We start from the raw sequence: 22,342 nt of genomic DNA, 5'->3' as shown, positions 1-22,342 counted from the left end.
TGGTCAAGTTTCGTCCTTTAGTCGACCGTATAAAGGACGAAACGTGACCATCATCCGTTCGATTAAAGGACGAATGTGAACATCATCCATTAGATTAAAGGACGAAACGTGACCATTATCCGCGTATAAAGGACTACCAGTGTCAATTTAAAGTTTAAAGGATGAAACGTGATTTTTTTTGTAAAACAACAAGGACGATTTGTGAAATTAACTCTAAAAAGAAAGATCAATGATTAATGAATGAACAGATGGCTATGATAAATTAAATAAAGAGATTTAGAGTTTTTTGTGTAAAAAGTTTTAAAAAAATCACTGTCAAACAATTTAAGTTCTTTTGATTTGGTAGCAGAAACTACAATATGTGTATTTGAGTTTTTAACTTTTTATCGATATAAAATTGTAGTATGATATTGTTTCAATGTTAGTTTGGTCAAGTTGAATTACGTTTATACCTGTTGATTTAAATTCATCTTCAATGTGCGCTTCAAATCATCAAAATGATGTAAAAGTTGATACAATTTTTTACTCAGCTAATTAAATTAATAATGAAACTCTGTGAAATTCAAAACTCGAACTCGTAAAGTACACAAGGACTCAAATACTTGGAGTTTTAGATGATGAACATGTTCAACTCCATAGGTCACTTGATATATGATCGGATTGTATTTATGGATGATTAGAATCAGCTCGAATGGCCACTGCATGCATATATATATATATATATATATATATGTTTGTGGATTGGTTAGAATTTTAAAAATTAAATATGTTCAGTGTCCAATTAACTTTACAAGCTAGTGTTTAATTGACATTTCGACAATTAATCCACCTTCTAAGAAAGCAAAAACATAAAAAGTAATAGTCGGATGCGTTCATTCTTGTTTTGGAACAGGTTTATCAATCGATCATTTTTGTGTTAATTTGTGTTATGTCGTAAATAATATTACTCGTAATACTCTTTATTTTTCAGTATAAAAGTTATCACGATTACTTGGATGATGAGACTAGAGTGATGTTCTCATGTTCATGCCACAATAAGATCTTGATTCTAGTGTTGCGTCATCAGATATGAATACTTGTACCATACTATACCATGAATTATGAATGATAACCAATGCTTGCATCATCGTAGAAACTCAAACTGGACTTACAACCAAATAAGCATCACAAATAATAATCATAGAGATTGATGATATCATACTTAAGAAGGTATATATTATATTGGTATATATTTATACATATTTAGGTATCATAGAATGGTGAAAGAAAATATATACACATATTAGTTATTAGTCATGCTAGGTAAACTTTATGGAATTCCTTCCCTATTTGTATGACAACAACATGAGTGTTAATTTGACACATACATGATATATTGGCCCCTACCACTTTTTCTAGCAAGGAAAAGTAGCTTTACAAAGGTCATGCTAAATAATATTCGTTCATTTGCATGTGACAAGGTGCTTTGCTTGGTGGGGGCAAAGTGTGCTCAACTAAACCAAATGCTATCATATCTTTATTCCTTTGAGCCAACGCCCAACACTTTCTGTTGTTGACAAAATTATATCCTCGATTCAAATTTAAATCTTTAAGAAACTTAGGCCTCTACTTATAATGCTTCTTACAAGCGTCCGATGTATGTTCCGCTTTTGAACATTATAAGTAGCATTGCGTCTTACTCTTGCGTCCTATGGTTTATTCTTTGTTTGTTCCGCTTTTGAACATTATAAGTAGCATTGCGTCTTACTCTTGCGTCCTATGGTTTATTCTTTGTTTAGAAGTGCGTCCAGCACATATAAGTGGGCCACAACTATATCTTGTGTTAGAAAAGGATAAAATAAATAGGTAAGAAATGGGGGTTTTAAGCAGGGGGTGTTCTTGTAGTGTCTAGAAAAGAGAGAAACTGATAAATAATGGAAGAAGTAGGTTCCTATAAGGAGGGGCCTTATAAAATCGGTTCCTCAAATCTACATCTGTCATTTGTTTAGCTCATAGTATTAACATTCATGTATCAACCATCAATATTGGTACACGGAGAACCCAATGAAAATTTTAAATTTAAATCCCAATGTGAGTAAAAATATTCACAGTAAAAGAGACATGAGTTTTCTCAATACTAGATTATTCTTAAATTGAAGTTGGACATAAAAGAGGTATTTCATTGTACCCAAATTTATCATTAAAAAAAAAAGTATTAACTCTCTTGTACGAACTGCACCTTTATTCACGCAATGTGTCAAGTCCGTTTATTTTTTAATTATTATCCTTTTTCTTTTGTCTACATTGTGATATGGGTTAAGTTATAACCCATACATGTAATTTATCAAAGTATTCTAAGGATATAACTTTCAACGCAACACTTGAAATGACTCATGACACTATATTATTAGATTAGGGTTCAAACATGGATTTGGGTTGATTGGTCGAGAGGACTAACTTTGAGTTTCGTGTCGTTTACAACCTGCAAACCTGTTAAAAGTTACAAACAAAAGTATTAAAGATTAAAACTTAAAACATTCTTTTATATATATATAAAAAGCGAGTTCGTAGTTAGTATTTTAAACACCACAATGATATCTAATTAAGCAATATGCGAAGTTCGAATCACATATGTCTGGGATGAAATCTAAGACCCACAAACTCTCACCCTTGTTAATTAACTTTTACAAATGTAGAAAGTAGAATTCCGGTGAATTTCAAGTTTTATAAGTATTTTATATTTTATTATATTTATACCTTAATTAATATTTGATGTGTCATAAAAAAATATACTTTTACTCATAATACTCGTATATTTTATCATGTATGTATGCAAGTTTTAATTTAACTTTTAGTTTAAACGGTTAACCAAAAAAAACCTGTCTAATATATGGGTTGGGTTTGATTGTTTGAATATGAGTTTGTATACAATTATTAAATGGGTTGGGCTTTGTTCGAGGTCTATAAATACTCTGACACAAAAACGTCCATGCAGAACAAACCCTAACTCCCAAATTTCACAATGCAGGGCAAGCAAGGTCCGCACAGCAAATTCTTATAGTACATTCGATTATTGCAATTTATTTATTTATTCGTTCATTGTATAAAGTTGGATTATGACGAAACTAACAAGTAAATTTATGATGATGGGGTTTGAACAGGTGGAAAAGCTAAACCATTGAAGCACCCCAAGGCTGAAAAGAAAGAGTATGACGAGGTATTTGTTTTTTATTTTATCTTAAACTTGATAACTTGCTTTATGAAAGTATTATTATTAATATCTATATCAAATTTGTAGCTGACGTTAAACTTACCAAAAAGTTGATGAAAAAACAGAACATGATATGTTTAGTGTTACTTTAGATGGATGTCAAATACATAACCAATGTGTTTGGAGCCCTTGGCATTCTACTTTTGGGTGTTACTTTTTTATATATAACCAACAAAAGCTAGCGTTTGTCATTAGAGTGCTTTATACAATCCTTGACGGCGTTTTAATTGTAGTATTATGGATTTATCTTTTCTCATGTTGGTCATGGGACTGGTCAGTTGGGACTTTATAATGGATCAGTTATCGTTATTGCAACAAGCTGTTCAACTGCCTCAATATGGAAAGATTCTTAAAGCTTGGTTATGATCTATGTGTCTGTTTATTGTGTTAATTGGTGTCTCTTTGTTTGTCCTAGTTGAAAACAAAGGCATTGTAACAAAACATAAAGCTAGGTATAAAATGTATTATATCTGTAACGTTTATATGTGCCTCCAACTTCCGAACCTTCTACTGTATGTATCTTGTTCTATTGTATGTCGGTGACAGGGCTGCAGTTTGGTGACGTGGCAAATTATATGAATGCTACGTCGCTTAAAGTATTAGAAACTTGATTAAGAGGTAACGTCATAGTTCATACACATATAATTCTATTATAGCAATAATTGAAGGTTTGATACACACTTGATAATTTGGAAGAACATTTTTGTGTCGTGCTTTTAATCCGAAAATACAAATATATTGAGATAGAACACAATATTTTCTTCGAGTGCTATGAGCCATTAGAAAATTGCCACTATATGATCTTAAGCATTAGAATTCGAAATTGCAGCTCAAGTTTTTTTTTGTTCCTAATGCATTTGTTTTCCTGCAGATTGACAAGGCCAACCTTCAAAAGAAGAAAGAGGAGGAAAAGGTGGAATTTTTTCTTTCTTTTTATTTTATGTTTATTGTGTCAACTTGTATGTAAATTTATTTGCTAAACTATGATATGCTTCCGGCAGGCTCTCAAGGAGCTTAGAGCCAAAGCTCAAAAAGGAGCGTTGGGAGGTGCTGGTCTCAAGAAGAGTGGGAAGAAATGAGCCTCGCAGAAGTAAAGTTATTGCATCTTATATATAACTAATGAATGTTGCACTTGATATATATGTGGTTGCTTGATTTTATGAGTTCTATATAGAGTCTTTTGTGGCATTTGGAATTCTTGATTTATGGGCTTATGATTTATGAAAGTCATTTTGGTTTATGATTTGTGTCTGGGTCTCTCAACATTTAATTACGCCTTGCTGTGACGGTTAAGATAACAATCTATGCATCCAGTAGCCTTGTGAGATTTAGTTGCTAGTCAAGTTGGCTTGATTTTGGATATAAAGAAAATAAAAAAAGCTAACTATGAGCTACACCCCTCACAGTAAAACCCCCTACAAGTTAAACGCTGGTAGATTTTACATTCAGAGTTTATAAGAAGGGTGATTTCCATATGTACCCAATTTGTGGGGCATAATTACATATACCCCCATGACTCTTGCAGACTGTATGTTTGACAAGTTGAGTGAAATATGTAAATCTTCCTTACAAGAATACAATAATACTACAAGATCTGAACAACAATCAGACTAACCCACCTATGCTAAACAGGGCCAAATAGGTAAAACCTAATGCATGTAAGTATTGAGATGACATGGTTCATTTGTGTTTTTCTTTAGTTAATTGAGCTGGGTAAGGTGAAGTATGTGAACACTCACCAAGTTAGATCGTGACAGACAGCAGTCTAATAAAGCTTAATTTGGCAAATTACTCGTTACCCAATGTTTATATAAAGGGTTAATATACTTGGAAGTCATGCCCTGTTACCCTCTTAATGTTTGCAAAATCGCTCTTAATGCCCCAGCTTGAAGTATTAAGGATTTATTTGATTTGATACCAGGAATTTGGTTTCCAGCTTAGATGGATTTGCAATGGTTTTTAGTCAGTTTCTACTTTTTAGTGTATCTTCGGGTTACTTGAACCCAATTTGTACTTTAAAGACCACCTTGTGCATTTGTTTGGTTCCTGTTATGTTTAACCCAATTCAATTAACAGTTATGCTTAAGGTTGGACAATGTCTGTTCATGAGTTTTTTTTTTTTAGAAAATAACTTTTCTGGGTCCTTAGCGTTTTTTGTAAATATGTATTTAAACAAACTTAAAAGTAGCAGTCGGCCCATCCAGTAGATTATATCAAGCACAAGTTCTGGTATTTATTCCCTCAGTTTGACAGTATGTATGCCTCAGTTTGACAGTATCTAGCCTACTGCCTTAGACTTCATGATTCAATTCAGGGATTTCGTTATTAGGCGACGAGTAAGAAGATTTGTTTACACTAATCACTAGCCAACGTGGATTTTCACTGGTACTTTATCAGTATCCAGGGTTACAGTACACGAATTCCTAGTTTAATTATTGGAATTCGGTTCTCTGCATGTTGAACTAATAAGAACATGAGTCTCTAGCTAAGATTAAATTGCAATGATCTTTGGATTGTAATGTATTTTAAGGTTACTTGTAAGAGTTCTGTACTTTGCTTGACATATATGTTCCAAGGGTTTTAAAATAGAATTCCAGGTGGCCACATGCCCACATTACAGTTATGATTTTGTAATTCAATAATGATGATGATTACACGAAGCATTTGTGTATATCAAAATGAAACAACAATTGGATTAGATGGTCATAATCAGTCTGCCAAAAGTTGAAGGAAAAAATCCAAATTTAAGCTCCCATTTTTTACTTGAAAATGGTGATGATAAGTTAATAAAAACAATGCAGCAAAGATTACCAAAATTTCTAGTATCAATGAAATGATCAAAGAAAACAGATCAATTTAACATCTCCAAATTAGAGATTTTATTATCATTGACCCTCTTTATATCAAAATACATGTTCAAAACACAAGTTTCTCATTGTACCCCTTTTTTTTTCATATGTAATAAAAAACCATAGAACATAATGAAATTCAGTAACCACTTCCGTTACTCCCATCAAGATTAATCCCAGCCATAGCATCATTCAACTCCGACTCATTTGCACCTCCAACATTAAACCCGGAACTCACCTTAGCCAAAATACGCGCATCATTATAGTTTCTAACCGCCTGCACAATCGCCCTCACACGTTTATACGGATCACGACACTCAAACACCTCAGATCCCACAAACACCCCATCACAACCTAGCTGCATCATCAATGCTGCATCTGCAGGTGTCACGATCCCTCCAGAAGCAAAATGCACCACTGGAAGCCGCCCCATTTGTTTCGTCTGCGCCAAGATATCGTAAGGCGCGGATATCTGTTTAGCAAAGGCGAAAACCTCGTCTTCATCCATATTTGTCAACATTCTAATTTCCCCCATCACATTCCTCACATTTCTCACTGTATCCACAATGTCACCAGTTCCAGATCCATCCCCTTGTATCCGAATCATCGCCGCCCCTTCCCTCACCCGTCTCAACCCTTCCCCTAAATCTGAACACCCGCAAACAAACGGAACCCGAAAATTATGTTTGTTAATGAAATTATCCTCGTCAGCAACCGCAATTGTCTCGTTCTCATCGATATAATCAACACCAACTGTTTCCAGTATCTGGGCCTCAACAAAATGCCCCACTCGGGTTTTGGCCATCACAGGGACTCCAACAGAGCGTTGGATTTGCTTGATAACAGCCGGATCAAGCATTCTGGAAATCCCACCGGATCTCGATCCGGAGGAATTTAGTTGGTCGGATACCATGATGCAACAAGCACCAGCTGACTCAGCTACTTTGGCTTGGTCAACGTTGGTGACCTGCACAATTGCTCCGCCGCGGAGCGTTTGTGCTAGGCCAACTTTAACAGAGAAAGTTGTCTTCTTTGTGTTGTTCGGATCAGATATGGCGTTGTTGTTGTAAATAGTGACGACTGCACTTTCGTCGGCCATTTTTTTTTTCTGAAATGTAAAGTGTTTGATGAAATGCGTGAGAGAAAAATATGTTTGCTTAGAGGGATTGAGGGTTATGAGATGGAGGAGAAATTTATAACATGAGAGTGGGTGGGTGTCTATAATTGGAAAGATGGGAGATAGATAGAGATGTCGAGAAGTTTCTCTAAGGTTCGTCGGTGGCTTCTTCAACAGAAAAAAGAAAGGTATCTTTATTTCTTTCTTTTTTTTATATAAACCTGGAATGGATTTGGATGGATGGATGGATGATTGACCAAATTGTTTCTATAAGCACAGTCAGTCAGTCATGTAACCGTGACCGAAAGGCATAATACCTTGGATTCGAGTTTTGTCCCTCTCGTTATCTTTTTGTCTACCTTTTTATAGTATTAAGGCTTCATTCTTGAGTTTTATTTTGAGGGGATAAGAAAAAAAAGGGTAAGAAATTTTTAGTTTTTATATCTTTGAGTTTTTGTTTTAAAATAAAGGGAAAGAAAGGGAAAAATAGAGTGTTTTGATCCCAAAACTTTCTTGCCATTTTTGGCAAGATTTGGATGGAAAAGTGGTTAAATTATTATTATACCCCTGAAACTTATATAAAGTTTTTAATTACTACAAGGTTATAAATGTAAAATTGTATCTTTTTACCCTTTCTTTCCCTTCCCTTCTAACTCAATAATACATTCAACTATCAACTTTCTTTTCTTTTCTTTCAACTCGAGAATGCCTCTTTTTTATGTAATTTTCTATCATTTCTTTCCCTATCCAATCTTCTCCTTTCTTTTCTTTTAATAAAAACTCGAGAATACAGTGTAAATAAATAATTAGGGATATGTCTTGATTAACTTTATTATCTATTACATCTGGATTAAACGTTTTTATATCAATTAAAAAATGCTACTAAACATAAAACGAAACCACTTAGGATGGTCATAAATTTATTTTCATCAACTTTCCTTTTCTAAATACACTTCCCATTTTACAATTTAAGAGTTGCATGATATGCCAAACTTATGATACGTATTGAGTGATGTATATGAGAAAATGAAGGTTCTAAACTCACATACGTCAAGACTAAAGTGATCCTATATCACTTTCTTTATTTAAAAGTTATATCTAAATTTTTTGAAAGGTTTATGCTAATAATGAGTTGGTGTTTCATATGTATCTATGAGTTATGAAAAACAGTGGCGGATCTTAAAGTTTATATCGGCGAGTGCTACTTTAATAACCATATATGTTTTCTGACAAAACAGTGATAAATTACCAATACTTAACGACAAAAACGGGGGATGCGGGTCCCCTCGATCCCTGGTGAAAAAGATCTAAGATTATGAAGTAGTGGTTTATAATTTGTTTACTTTAGCTTCAAAGTTTTATACATTTCCTTAGAAGTTAAAGCATCAGGTATAGATGCAGAATACAAAACCATCTAGAATGACACATCAGCGTCATATTAGTTTTATTCATTTCATCAATTTTAAGCAGTTATGGATGCAGAACTACCCAGAACGCAGAACACTACTTTTTTTATTTATTTAAATATATCACACATATTATTTCTTCAACTATATTTTATTCAACCTTCACACTATCCCTACTAGGAGTTATGTGGGTACCAATTTAAGACATATGATCAAGCGGTTTCTATCAATCGATCTACCGTTTTTAAGTATATTTTATTCAGTAGTATACTAATAAAAGGATGTTAATAGTAGTAAACCTTATATAACATTAATAATAAACCTTGGTAAATATTAAATTACACTTACAAATTATTCTTTGTCATTGTCTATTTCGTCTCCGGTCACGTATTTCATGTTACATTTCATCGCTCGCTTTCGGAACGCTTGCATGATCTTGAGTGGGTTTGTGAAATAGCCTTCTATGATTTACTTTTATTATTATGAACCGTAATAATCTTGTATATGGATAGAAAAGACTTTTCTTATGTACAAGTAATGAGTAAAAAGAGGGTTGATGAGAAGTAATGGCTTTGATCATAGGTCGAACATCAATGGGTGCAATGTTATTTATTTTTTCCTCTTTAGCTGTTATAATTAAAACTTGAGTAGATGATTAAATACACAACAGAATCATCAATTAAATAGCTGGCAGGCATTGAACAATATGTAATAGGTAAACTTTTGGCTTTTAGTAGTAAAATAATAATAAAAAAATGATAAGTAAATATGTCGGACATCGGCAAACACATAAAGAATCTTGATGAAATTGTCGACGCCGAAATGGAGGGAATGGGAAGCGTATCAATGCCGACTGCCACCTAATCAATCGGGGTTGGGGTTAATTGTCCATATTGTATGCTCTTAGAACATCAGGTATGGATACAGCAGGCAGAACCATCAAGAACACCACCTCAACAACACACCAGCTTTCACCATATTATCAATTTTTAGCAGTTATGGATGCAGAACGACGCATAATGCAGAACATCACCATTTTCTCAACTTTTATTTATCATATAAAGTATATAAATTATATTAAAACTACTTTTTATTCAATAATAAAAATATATTTACAGTAAAAATAGGTTATAACTTTAGAAATTCTACCTTTTATTCAATAATAAAAATATATTAACTAGTAATTAAAAATAAGCTATAACTTTAGAAATTATTTATAATGAACATATACTAGTAACTAGCATAACTAATTAATTATATTATTTATCTTTGCTTAAGTTAAAAAATATTTTTACTACCCACTACATTCACTAAAATATTTAGTAATACAATATTGTAAAATGATAAAAGAGACTTGTTACCTATTCACACCCACTCTTTTAACATTATTCATAGTCTTTCATCTCTTTCATCTATTCTCATTTATCTTCCTCTCTAACTATTTCATTTACAGAACAAAAATTCATCTGGCATCATAAATTAATGTGCAAAAAAATGAGACGAATATAATCAGGGATTCAAGATTTGAAATCAAATTTGCAATTTCTCTCTTCTCTGCTAGATCTTCTTCCCTCCAATATATGTATGTATATATATATATAATATAGTTAAGCCATAGTTATTTTGTTTTTATCTTTAATACTTTCACGCTAAAGACAAAAAGAGAAAAAAGGAAATAACCAACGCCGAGCAACGGCATTTGAATGCCTCACCACGAACGCCGAACCAAGAATGGAAGGAGGGGTATGGATGAATGTTCGGTGAAGAATTGCCAGCTCAAATCAGGGTTCGGTAAAGAATCTCCATACCAGATGCTCTTAGAACTCATTTATAAAATTTTCAAAACGTTTATAAACATAAATTTACAAAAAGAAAAGGTTTGTAAATTGATGATATGATAAACCTGCAAGTTCGTAAAATGTTTACCATTCGAGGATGCTCCATCTCCATATTTAAAGTAGAAAAACCAATTCATTTACAATACATTTAGGATTTTTTTTCGGGTAAACGGGACAAATTAAAGCCTGGAAATTTTATATTAAAATTATTTACATTAACACAATAGATATACAAAGGCCGTATATATAACTTGCCATATTCATGCAACTAGCCCAAAAACAAAAGGTAAACTAGCAATGGTAAATCAAGAACAATTATTCCGAGCTTGTCCTCAAAAATTATTCAATTCCAAGTATTTCTAAGTAGTTATTTGAATGCCGGGTTATGTTCTACTGCCAAAGCTATGCTTCAGCCTTCGGTCGATTAGCTTAATCTCATATTGAAAAATTTGGAAAGTTAGAAATGAGCTTGTTTTTCATAAAATATCTTTGTCATGGGATAATTGAAAGAGTTTCACTCTTTCACTCTTATGTAAATATATATATAAGCTTTTTGTACAATTTTTCAAGAGTTATTGGTGGTTTTAAAGAGTTTTGATAGATCTATGAAACTTACTATTTCTAAAAAAAAATATTTGCAAGTATTTTCTTCTAAATAAGCTAAAAAGGCTAAAAACTTAATTTCAAATTATAAGTTAGACCAGACTCCGTCGCTCCCTACGTCACGTATAAAATACATATTTTTTGTTAATAAATAAAATACATATTTTTTGTTAAGAAAATAAGGAAGGGTCAAATTTTTTACCTTTAATGGGCCCCACCACTAATATCTCCACCAATCACGCTCCTCTTTATTCTCTCTCTCTTCTCTTCCCCCCTTCGGGGTTCTTCCCCCCATTTCTTCTTCTCTCTCATGCGGTGAACCGTCGGCAGCGGTGTGCCCGCGCCGCCCCGCTTCCGCGCGTCCTCTTCCCCGCGACCACTCCCTCCCCCTCATATCTTAATAAAATTAACAATTATAATAATTCGCACATCGCGCGGATAAAAGATCCTAGTATATATATATATATATATATATATAGATATCTAACAACTTGTTTAGTGATAATACTAACTGGAGTAAATTTCAAAATGCATGTGGATCTTGTACGATCATTTAAAAAGAAACCATAAATTTCGAAGGACCAAAGCCGGCTCGATAATATTAACCATTTAAGGGCTTCCAGGTGTTAAAATGCCTCTAATATTTTCGGTTTTTGGGTTTGGGTAACTTTAATTTTAGGCTTATGTTTACGTTTTGGACAAATACTAAGAAATTTGTTTTTAAAAAAGCTAGAAAAATAAACTTTATATAAATTTTAAACTTTTTTTTTTCAATTACAAAAAGTCTATTAAAGAAATAAAAAAATAACTCAGTCATTCATAAATTTTATTGTTTATTTTTGTCGATCTCAAGTCCGGATAAATGAGAAGGTTTTTATAAAATACTATAAAAATCAGCCCCTATAATTGGTCTCGTTTATACCATTAAAAATGGTTAAGTCGACATTGCGAAGGACTTTATATGTTTTCAAAAAGTTTAACACACAATTAACAATATACAAAAGCGAAGTGATCTTCTAACATGGTGGTTTAATTTAGAAAACCCAAATGATATTTTGCTTGTTAAATAGTATTCCGTATAAGCAGAAAACATTCTTCTTAAATGAAAATAAACCCAAACATTTAAGCGGCGGCCAAAAATAGTGTTCAATGAAATTGAAAATTGTAGTCCCAGATCTGGGGCAAAAAAGACGTCGCCTGCATGCCATGTGAACAAAAGTTAAAAACAATGACGCTTGTTTGATTGTTTATTTTATTATTAATATTTATTATTATTTTAGTGACAATTTCGATTTACGGGCATTATTATGAACTAGTCAAATGTTCGTGTGATACGACGATGAGATGATGAGAGTGATATATCTAAAGTGTGATAAATCATAGGACGTGATCACTTATGGGGGGTGATAGGTCATTGGGGTGATCGGTGATTGGGTGATCTATCTTGACGTGCTCCCCACATAGCCGTACGGGCTCCTCCTTCGGATTAAAAAATTCAACAAAATTATATCGAATGATATCTCTAACACATGTAGCTTTTTCCTTTTGCTTTCCATTTGCTCAATCAAATATGATATGAAACATCCTATTTTATCCACGCATGTATATATAAACTATATATGGTGCAAATTGAAAAATATTGTATTTAGTTATATGTATTTGTATGTATTTAGTTTAGTGTTGCGTTTGTCATAAAATAAATAAGAAAAAATTCATTGATACCTTGTGAATATATGCATGACAGTATGACACTAAAACTTAATTATGTGTTCTTTCATTTAAAAAATAAAATAAATTGCAGTAATAAACAAAAACCTCATAAAAATTTACATAAAGGTGGGAGAGTACATTCTCACTCTTCATCACCTTTTCTACTCCTTTTCGTTTTTTTCCACTTGTAGTGCATACTTTACCACCCCCTCCACCTCTACTCGTTCAAATAAAGACAAAAAACAAGAAAAGACAAAAAGGAAAACAATCAAAGGTAGTAAGCAACCCGGACACCGCTTTCCCCATCTCGTCCCCACCTATTAGGTACCGATGGGACGGAATGGTGTTACGCCCGGTGACCGATCGCTACCGGTTTAGTCACCGACGTGCTCCGCCCATTCTTAGTGCGTTGTATGTTTCGTGGTCCATAAAGTTTCATTATGGTAAAAGAATTGATACTCATATTTCTTTAATAAGACAAGTAAACAAAATAATACTCTATTAAATTTCTCATATTTTCATGTAAGTTTATTTCATTTCATATTTTAAAACAAGCATGCACTAAAATATATTTCTGTTCATTTATACACCTCTTAATGAGTAAGCATGCCCTAAAATGGTTTGTTTATAAATTGTGATTCTTATAGGTGACATGATTAAAAACAATACTTGTGAAAGAATCATGGAATACTAGGATTTTGAATAGTAGAAACCTAAAGCAATGTTGTTAGAATTTGAAATATTTGGTTAAGTTGTGTATGTATATTTTAAAAGGTGTGAATATGCGCCTCTAATCTTCAGGGCTTGAGTACATTTACTTGGTTCAAGTCTGACTAATGACTCAGATGAAAGTGCTAGATTTGATTAAAAAAAACAAAAACAAAAATAAAAATAAAACATAGAATTAAAAGTTAAAAGGACTAAACCATAAACTCAAGGAGCTATTTTTTTTTAAAATACAAAACACTCTACACTCCATCACATGTCAAGGAGAACTTTAAATTCAAATTTTGACTTAATCAAGAACCTTTGCTGACCTGATCCTTGCTAATTTACATTTTAGTTTACATTACACAATAAATATACACACTCCAAATCCAAGCCATTGTCTCCAAATTTCAAAATCTCACCTTTTATATCAACAATAAAATCCAATCCCCTACCCCCATTTAAATCCCCAAAAGATTCAATTCCATTCTGACCCACTTCCCAACTTTCTCTTAATTAACATCAGCTAAAAACCTTTTTCAAGAAAATCAAATCTTTGATTCTGGGTGTGTGTTAATTTCAAATATGAATGCAGTAGGTAGGCATGGGCAAAGATCTGGTGCATCTGCCGCTCACCATAACAGACAACTCTCCACTGATAATAGTTTCTTGGAAGTAACTTCTTCTTCATCCTCTAATGGCAGATGGTTACAATCTGCTGGTCTTCAACACCTTCAACAACCACCATCTTCAAATACTACTTCTGTATGTATACTTTCATAAAGTCACAATCTTTATGTGTACATATATTTTTTCAAAAGCTTAATTTACATGTATATATGTATCTATATTTTTATAAATTTGTAATCTTTTATGTGTATATTTATGTTTATATTTATGTGGGTTGGTTTTGAAATGTTTTAGATCTGGTGGTAGGTTGGATAGAATGAATGTGAATTTGATTTCTTGTGGTTGTTGGTTAATTGAGTAGCAGGACTTTGGTTATCATGGTGGTGGTCAAGGTTCAAGAATGTATAATAATAATAATGGTAGAAATGTTGGTGCACAAAGAAGTTTAAGTGGTGGGAGTGATTTGTTTGGTGAGCCATTGACGCCACCTGGGCGTTCGAAGAAGCATGGTGGGAGTGGCGGTGGTGATGATCCTAATGGGTTCAGTCCTGGCTTGTTGGATCTACATTCGTTTGATACCGAGCTTATCTCTGAGGTAGGCCTTGTGGCATTGTTGGATAAGTTTATTTTTATTTATGGACTTGGGTACTAGTCTTGAGTTTTAATGGTATTTGTATTTATGACCATATAATCATATTTATATAACCTTATCCTTTTTATAAAACTTGTTTACCCCTAATTTGATTTTTGTATATGTGGTAAATTGAAAGATTTTAAGTGTTTGTGTTAAAACAAGCGCATTTGAATAAACGAGAGCAAGTACCCGCGCGTTGCGGCGGTAAAATGATGAGGGTGATAGGTCATAAAGTATGATAGGTCATAGGAGGTTATATGTTATAGAGTGTCATAGCCGAATGCCTCAGTCGTACGGGCTCCACTCTTGGATTTAAAAATTCGTCGAAAGTATATCGAATGACATCTCTAATGAAAGAGCATGAAATTTTAAGAACACCCATATAATTTTTATAACTTATCGATGTACGGTTTTTGAGATAAAAGATTTTGAAAGAATTAGAGGAGTAAAATGATTTATGGAGGAGAAAGAAAGTTGTATGCATTGAAGTATGGTACATCATGCATTAATATGTGTATATTGTTGAAATTGAATGTTGAAAGTTGAAAGTTAATTTGCTTTATAATATAGTATATAGATATAGATAAGTAAGAGGTTGATATAAATAAAAAAAGATTATCAAGGCAAATGTAAAGTTAGATACCTTTCCTTGGCTTTTAAGTATTTGATTATCTGATTTTGATACTTTTGAGTTTTGAGCTGCAATTCCTGCAATGATCACTTCCAAATTGCACATCCTAATAGGCTAATATTCTTGTTATGGCATCATATTTGGATGATGTTCGCACTTGGCACATCCAGACTTGCTTTATGATGGCTTTGCCTTGTGACTCTTCTTTGTTTAGTGCATTTCATGTATTAAATTGAATAGTTATGATACTGGTATAAGTGGTATTGCTAACATCTTTATTATTGGTGATAAAATGTGCATGATTATCTTGTGGCCTCTGTGCCGTACTTAGTACCTCTACTAAGTTAGCTTTACCCAAACTGATTCATTAAAACAAGGTTGTAAGGAATGCAAGTAAAAAACAATATGAAAAGATTTGGATTGAGTCAGAAAATGCTTCGCAAAAGAGCTGTTACAATTCTTGTATAGTCGATGCTAAATGAGGACACCCCTATTTTTTACTTCAACTACTAATTTACGGGGAAGCATTTAGAGTTCTTTCCATAATTCATAATTGTATGGAGCTTTAAATTTGTTATAGATCTCGTTGGAATCTCATGCCAAACCTTAAGTAGGATTGTAGGAAGTCAAATACTTGATTTTACAAATCCTGTATCCTGTGTTTGAAATTCTGGAAATTGGCTTTTGGGAGGGGGGGAGGGAGGTTCAAGAATCTTATAGAATTTGATCTTATTTTGTTAATCGTTCTGATTTCACATATTATTTTGTTACTGGAAGTGGCAACATCATATTATTTCATCAAGCGGTTCTGAGTTTTTTTTTTTAATTTTTGAATTGTTGATATGTTGACAGATACCTGTAACTGGAACATATGGTGCTCCCCAGTACAACACTGATCGTGGCAGAAGCTTTGATGATGCAGAGCCATATTTTGGGAATAACAAACAAGCCAGCAAAGCTCGAGGTGTAGCAGATAATAACCTTTCAAAAAGTTTTGTTCCAGAAAAAGAGAAGACCAGCAGTGTTGCAAAGATTAAAGTTGTGGTATGCCGGCCCTATTTCAACATCTTAACCACCCAATACAATAATATTAACTGTTTCAGTGTATTTGTGTTATCTAAATGGCTAATTGCTTGAAAATGTTATAATACCATCTCTCGCTGTAAGTGTCTAATTCAGGTTAAATTTCAGGTGCGAAAGAGACCTTTAAACAAAAAGGAGTTAGCAAAGAATGAGGAAGATATTATTACTACGGAGCCTCATTCCAGTTGTCTTACAGTTCATGAGACGAAACTCAAGGTTAGCACTAGAACAATGTCACGTGCATTCCATGCTTTAAGAGTGTTCCATCGTTCTAACATTCTTTAAAAATGTTACTGTATGCATCACTTGATGTGCTATTGCATGTCCGGCTTGGTATCTCCTTAGCATGGTTATTGTTGCAGTCGGTTGGATAAACAAAAAGTATTAAAGTTTTTGGTTGCCTACTTTCCTGTGTGAGTTTGAAAGTATATAATTTCATCCCATATATGACATACATATAAACGAGAAACATATAAATATTGAGAAAATCCAAAGAAGAAAGACAATCAGATGATCCATACAATAAAAAAAGTAGAAGAGACAATTGTGAGTGAATAAGAAACTAAGGAGAAGACAAATGTCAACTTCATAATCTTTTGGACAACATTAATGGTTTTTATAACCATACAGGTAATATGTCATTGTCTAACAACTATATATGCTCTTAATAGCAACTTGGCAAAAAAAGAGTAAGTACTGTTGACTTCTGTGACTGTATGATTTTGCACCAAATTTCAGTTGGGAGGCTTCTAGGTGGATGTTGCTTTATTTGTCCAAGTACTGAATTTTTTGACTCATGAAGTAAAAATCTATTTAAAATGAAACAAATGACCTGAATCTTTGAAACAGTTTGGAAGTATGAAATTAACATGAATTGGCTATATGAACTTTTATAATTGTTAAGAAGTTACTGTAAGAATTTAGTGTTGTAGCCTATAGTAGCATTGCTATAAAACGTGTGGGTAAAAACAAAATATACAAGTATCAAAGGTTGCACATAGAGTGACGTTTGTCATCGCTCTCTTCAGTAATTTTGGCAGTCTCGTCATGACTTCATTATCCTGCAGGTTGATCTGACAGAATACATGGAAAAGCATGAGTTTGTTTTTGATGCAGTACTAAATGAGGAGGTTTCTAATGATGAGGTCAGTAAATTATTGCTGAAGGGATAGAAAGAACAGTTTCTCACAGATGCCGTCACAACTGTTCTGACTTCACAATTCTTTATCTTTTATTGTCTTCGTAGGTTTATCGCGAAACTGTCGAGCCCATTGTTCCTATAATTTTCCAACGTACTAAAGCTACATGCTTTGCATATGGACAAACAGGTAAAACAGCCAAGCTAACATCTCTTTTGAACCGGTTGGCTAGTGTTATTACTATTAAAGATGGGAAAATGTGTGGGTCAAGCAACCGGTCAGGCTGGTTTTGACCCGAAACTGTTCTTTGCGCAATTCTTAAACATATTTGACGAGTATTATGTATGCTAAATAAGACTAGAAAAAAATTACTGTTACTCTTGTATAGGACGATTTAGTAGGTTGTATGAATTTACGATACATTTTGGGAATTTTGCCTTACCTGTTTCCCCCGAGGTAGCCTAGTGGTTAACATCCTGAGACCATTACAAGAGATCCCGGGTTCGAATCCCACTAGGTAGCCTTGGGGGTGGTCCCAGAAGGGTTTGAAAACAGCCATGGTATACGTTACCCGTTTTATTTGTTCTCCTCGGGTAACCTGAATAGGGAAAACGTTACTCGTTTATTTTGCACAATTTTGTTTTAGAGATCAAAAGTATCCTGAATCGCCCATTCGTTAGTAATTTTTTTGATAACTTGTTCAGGAAGTGGAAAGACTTTTACTATGAAGCCTTTACCTCTTAAAGCATCTCGGGATATCCTGAGGTTGGTGAACCATACATATCGCAGCCAAGGTTTTCAGCTGTTTTTCAGCTTTTTTGAGATATATGGCGGGAAACTTTATGATCTCCTCAACGATAGAAAGTAAGTTATATTCTGAAGAACTGTGTCAAGCCATTAGAAAATTGTTGTATTTTAAGACAACTGATTAATGTGTCTGCAGAAAATTGTGCATGAGAGAAGATGGTAGTAAGCAAGTGTGTATTGTCGGTCTGCAAGAATATAAAGTCTCGGATGTCGAAACAATCAAGGAGCTAATCGAGAGAGGAAATGCAACAAGAAGTACTGGCACTACTGGTGCCAATGAGGAATCTTCTAGATCACATGCCATACTTCAACTTGTTGTTAAGAGATCTGTTGATGGAAGTGAATCTAAACCTCCTCGGGTTGTTGGCAAACTTTCCTTCATAGATCTTGCTGGAAGTGAACGTGGTGCAGATACGACAGACAATGATAAGCAGACTAGGTAATCTTAAAGGCCATTAGATAGTTATTTTTATTATTTACAGGCTCATTTAAAATAGGTTACTTATGAATGTGGATATGAAATATGTAATGCAGAATGGAAGGTGCTGAAATTAATAAAAGCTTGCTTGCCTTGAAGGAATGCATAAGAGCACTTGATAATGATCAGGGTCATATTCCTTTTCGAGGGAGTAAGTTAACTGAGGTTTTGAGAGATTCGTTTGTTGGAAACTCTCGAACAGTTATGATATCTTGCATTTCACCAAATGCTGGATCATGTGAACATACACTTAATACCTTACGATACGCTGACAGGTACAACCAACAATCACTTGTATTTGTTCTTTTATCCCTCTTGTTTAGAGACTGCAAAATGAGCGTGTAAGGGCTGACTACTTAAATCAAGGTTCAAGTCAAAACATGACGGGTTGACCAAAAGTCTTGTTGTCCAAAGTTTTGTCACAACTTCTTATATTCAGTTTACGTGTTTAAAAGATTAGTAATCTGCTTTCTTAAATGGTTTAGGAGGCCGTAATGCCGTATGCCTTCTTAAATGCTTTCTTAAAACATGTAACTTAAGACACGACAAGTTGGTCCGAAACACCTTCTGCCGATTCATTTTGGGCCTCTCACAATAACTATATAATCACAGAATTAATCTAATATTTGCATAAATCAATCTAGGAGGTTGTATGCATTAAAAGTATTTGTTACGGGGCTCTCAAACATTTCTGTTTGAGCTAATTATATTCATATTCTACTAGTTTGACCTGTTGGAGGTATAGCATAACTCTACACTATTCATTCATATGTAAATGGGTTGAAATTTCAACCTCAAATGACTCAACAATTGTACTATTTTTCGTGAATAGGGTGAAAAGCCTTTCAAAAGGGAACAAGAAAGACACAACTTTTAGTTCCAAAGAACCTACAGCAGTATCAATGTCTTCTGTCTTACCCCGAGTTCCATCCTATGATGATGGTATGATTGATTCATACCCCGAACAAGCTGATGAAGACGATTATGATACTACAGAAGAGTTTTACGAGCCCGAGCAGCCATCATGGAAATACAACACAAAAGTTGATGCATATAACTTCTCAAATGCTCAAGATAAAAACCGAAGAATCAATAGCCAAACAAAGTCAAAGGAGCCACCCAAACCTGAATCAAGAAATTGGAGCCCTGATGACGAGCTGAATGCCCTTTTAAAGGTACGGATCGTGCACGAATTTGATATATTACATTCTTGATTGAATATGTTCACATAATGACATAAAACTCGTATTCCAATCTCAGGAGGAGGAAGATCTTGTAAATGCACACCGGAAACAAGTGGAGGATACCATGGATATCGTTAGAGTGGTATGTCATAAATGACAATGTTAATTAGTGTTCAAGTTGTTAAGCCGCTGTACTGTCTTTAAAAAACAAAAACTTTTCAATCCATGAACAACTCCGATTTCCGTTCCTTAAATTCATTTAAATTATCTTGGTTGTAGGAGATGAACTTATTGGTGGAGGCAGATGAACCAGGAAACCAGCTAGACGACTATGTGGTAAAACTGAACACAATCTTGGCGCAGAAGGCTGCAGCCATTTTACAGCTACAGAACCGTTTGGCTCATTTTCAGAAGCGTCTTAGAGAGCATGATGTTTTATTGTGGTCTGGTCACTAAACGGTATAGGATCTTGCAGATGGATTATCGTGTCTGTTTCCAGTTATTTGTGATTTAACCAGGGGAATGTAAAAGCTTATTGATCAAAGTATGGTATTTGGTCACAAGTTATTCACCAAAGTTGTATCTGTTCAAATCTTGCCATTCATTATTGTTTGTTGTCTTGTAAAGCTATATTGCTTTGTAAACTCATGATAAAGATCATTCGTTATGGATATGTCCTCATCATTTTTTGTTTAACTTACTTATTTTGCTGTAGACGTATAATATATATATGAGCTGGGACCGTATGAAGGAATGTCGAATCCTTCAAAAAGACCTATCAAAAAATATAAAATAATATCTTAAGATGAGATAACATAGCCTACGTTTGTTTTAGTGTAGTTTATAGGTAGCAAAACAGATGGACTGACTAACTAGGTAACATTTGTGTCCATTGTCTTAAAAAAACTCTCGAAAAGTTTATAACACAATTAGCTTGAGATTTGCTCGAAGAATTTAACCTAAGCTTGGGCATGATCTTAGCGGTCTCTAGCTTGATGAACTGTTTCTAAAGCTTTGATTCAGGCTCAACCAATTTACGATTATTACAAATAAATGTTGAGTTGTTCAGAAAATCCACATATACTTCGAAAAAGTTTAATATAAAGTTAAACAATGTCATTTACGAATTCAAAATTATATTTGAACATACGAGAGCAAGTACCCGCGCGTTGTGGCGGTGAGATGGCTAGGGTGATAGGTCATAGAGTGTAATAGGTTATAGGAGGTGATATGTCATAGAGTGTCATAGCCAAATGCCTTAGCCATACGGGCTCCGCCCTCGGACTTAAAAATTTATCGAAAGTATGTCGAATGACATCTCTAATGAAAGGGCATGAAATTTTAAGAACATCCATATAATTTTTATAATTTATTGTTGTACGGTTTTGAAATAAAAGATTTTGAAAGAGTTAGAGTAATAAAATGATTTATGGAGGAGAGAGAAAAAAAATGATTGGTTGAGATTTGAGGAGAAAGAAAGAGTATTATAGTTATTTTAGGTAAATATAGAATAGATGAAATGAGTATTTTAGGAAAGTACTTAAAATCAATATTGAAAATTTAAAAGTTTTTTGGTTTATAATATAATAATATATAGATATAGATATGTAGACCTACATACATATAAATATAAAATATATACATAAGGCTTGAAGTAGTAGATAGAGCTTTACATTAAAATCGGACTATTGACTATTGTGAGCTGAAAGTTAGTCTATATGAACTTGCATTCAAAATGTGACTATTACCACTAGAATACATATGGATTTAGGTATTCGAGTATTGCCACATAATTTTACTTTTTTTTTAATTTGACAAAGTAGTTAATTAGAAAATGATGTTATGCTAACACATATAGCGAACTTTGATAACAATGATATCTTAATCTTAATCTTAATATATACTATAAAACAGTTGAATTAATGACTTATTAACCAATCAAATCGCTCATATTTATCAAATTGCCTTTCGCTTATGTCATCATTTAGATTAACTATAAATTAAAAATTCTAATAATCTTTATCCAAATATATTATTATACTAGTATTTATATTATTTTGTAGAAAAAATCTCATTAATTTACATTTTTTTGTCTTCCATCAATAATTTACACTTTTTAGCCCTGAATACTTAATTTATATTTATTTTTAACCATCAACTTGAGAAATTTTTTTAAAATTTACAATCATTTAATTAGTTAAATTTTTTTTCAATATATTAAATATTGTTTACGAAAAATTATTTCAAAACCTAATGACTTATTAACAAATATTAT

General features: G+C 33.3%; 2 protein-coding genes and 1 long non-coding RNA gene across 5 annotated transcripts; 2 read left to right on the top strand and 1 right to left on the bottom strand.

The window, feature by feature from the left end:
• Positions 1-2,927: 2,927 nt before the first annotated feature.
• Positions 2,928-4,490, top strand: LOC122598393. Its single transcript, XR_006323604.1, has 4 exons — positions 2,928-3,017; positions 3,141-3,196; positions 4,122-4,163; positions 4,252-4,490. It is a non-coding gene; the product is annotated as an uncharacterized LOC122598393 (long non-coding RNA).
• A 1,611-nt stretch (positions 4,491-6,101) lies between these two features.
• LOC122595746 (pyridoxal 5'-phosphate synthase-like subunit PDX1.2) lies at positions 6,102-7,506 on the bottom strand. The gene has a single exon (XM_043768175.1). The coding sequence runs from the start codon at positions 7,196-7,198 to the stop codon at positions 6,239-6,241; it is 960 nt and encodes a 319-aa protein (XP_043624110.1). The 5' UTR covers positions 7,199-7,506; the 3' UTR covers positions 6,102-6,238.
• A 6,372-nt stretch (positions 7,507-13,878) lies between these two features.
• On the top strand, positions 13,879-20,763 carry LOC122595977 (kinesin-like protein KIN-13B). Of its 3 annotated transcripts, none has more exons than XM_043768466.1 (12): positions 13,879-14,246; positions 14,476-14,706; positions 16,229-16,420; positions 16,568-16,675; positions 17,527-17,604; positions 17,706-17,787; positions 18,303-18,462; positions 18,542-18,844; positions 18,940-19,158; positions 19,716-20,058; positions 20,144-20,209; positions 20,347-20,763. In XM_043768466.1, exons 1-12 carry the CDS (start codon positions 14,067-14,069, stop codon positions 20,521-20,523), a joined length of 2,139 nt encoding a protein of 712 aa, XP_043624401.1. In that variant the 5' UTR covers positions 13,879-14,066; the 3' UTR covers positions 20,524-20,763. The 3 variants fall into 3 exon arrangements, with proteins under 3 accessions (XP_043624401.1, XP_043624400.1, XP_043624402.1); XM_043768465.1 differs by having other exon boundaries at positions 14,473-14,706; XM_043768467.1 differs by lacking the exon at positions 14,476-14,706 and having other exon boundaries at positions 13,881-14,246.
• The last annotated feature ends 1,579 nt before the right edge of the window (positions 20,764-22,342 follow it).

This window comes from Erigeron canadensis, chromosome 4, assembly GCF_010389155.1.
Source record: "Erigeron canadensis isolate Cc75 chromosome 4, C_canadensis_v1, whole genome shotgun sequence".
Classification (NCBI taxonomy): domain Eukaryota; kingdom Viridiplantae; phylum Streptophyta; class Magnoliopsida; order Asterales; family Asteraceae; genus Erigeron; species Erigeron canadensis.
The sequence above is the reverse complement of the archived record's forward strand: the minus strand, read 5'-3'. Positions and strand labels throughout refer to the sequence as shown.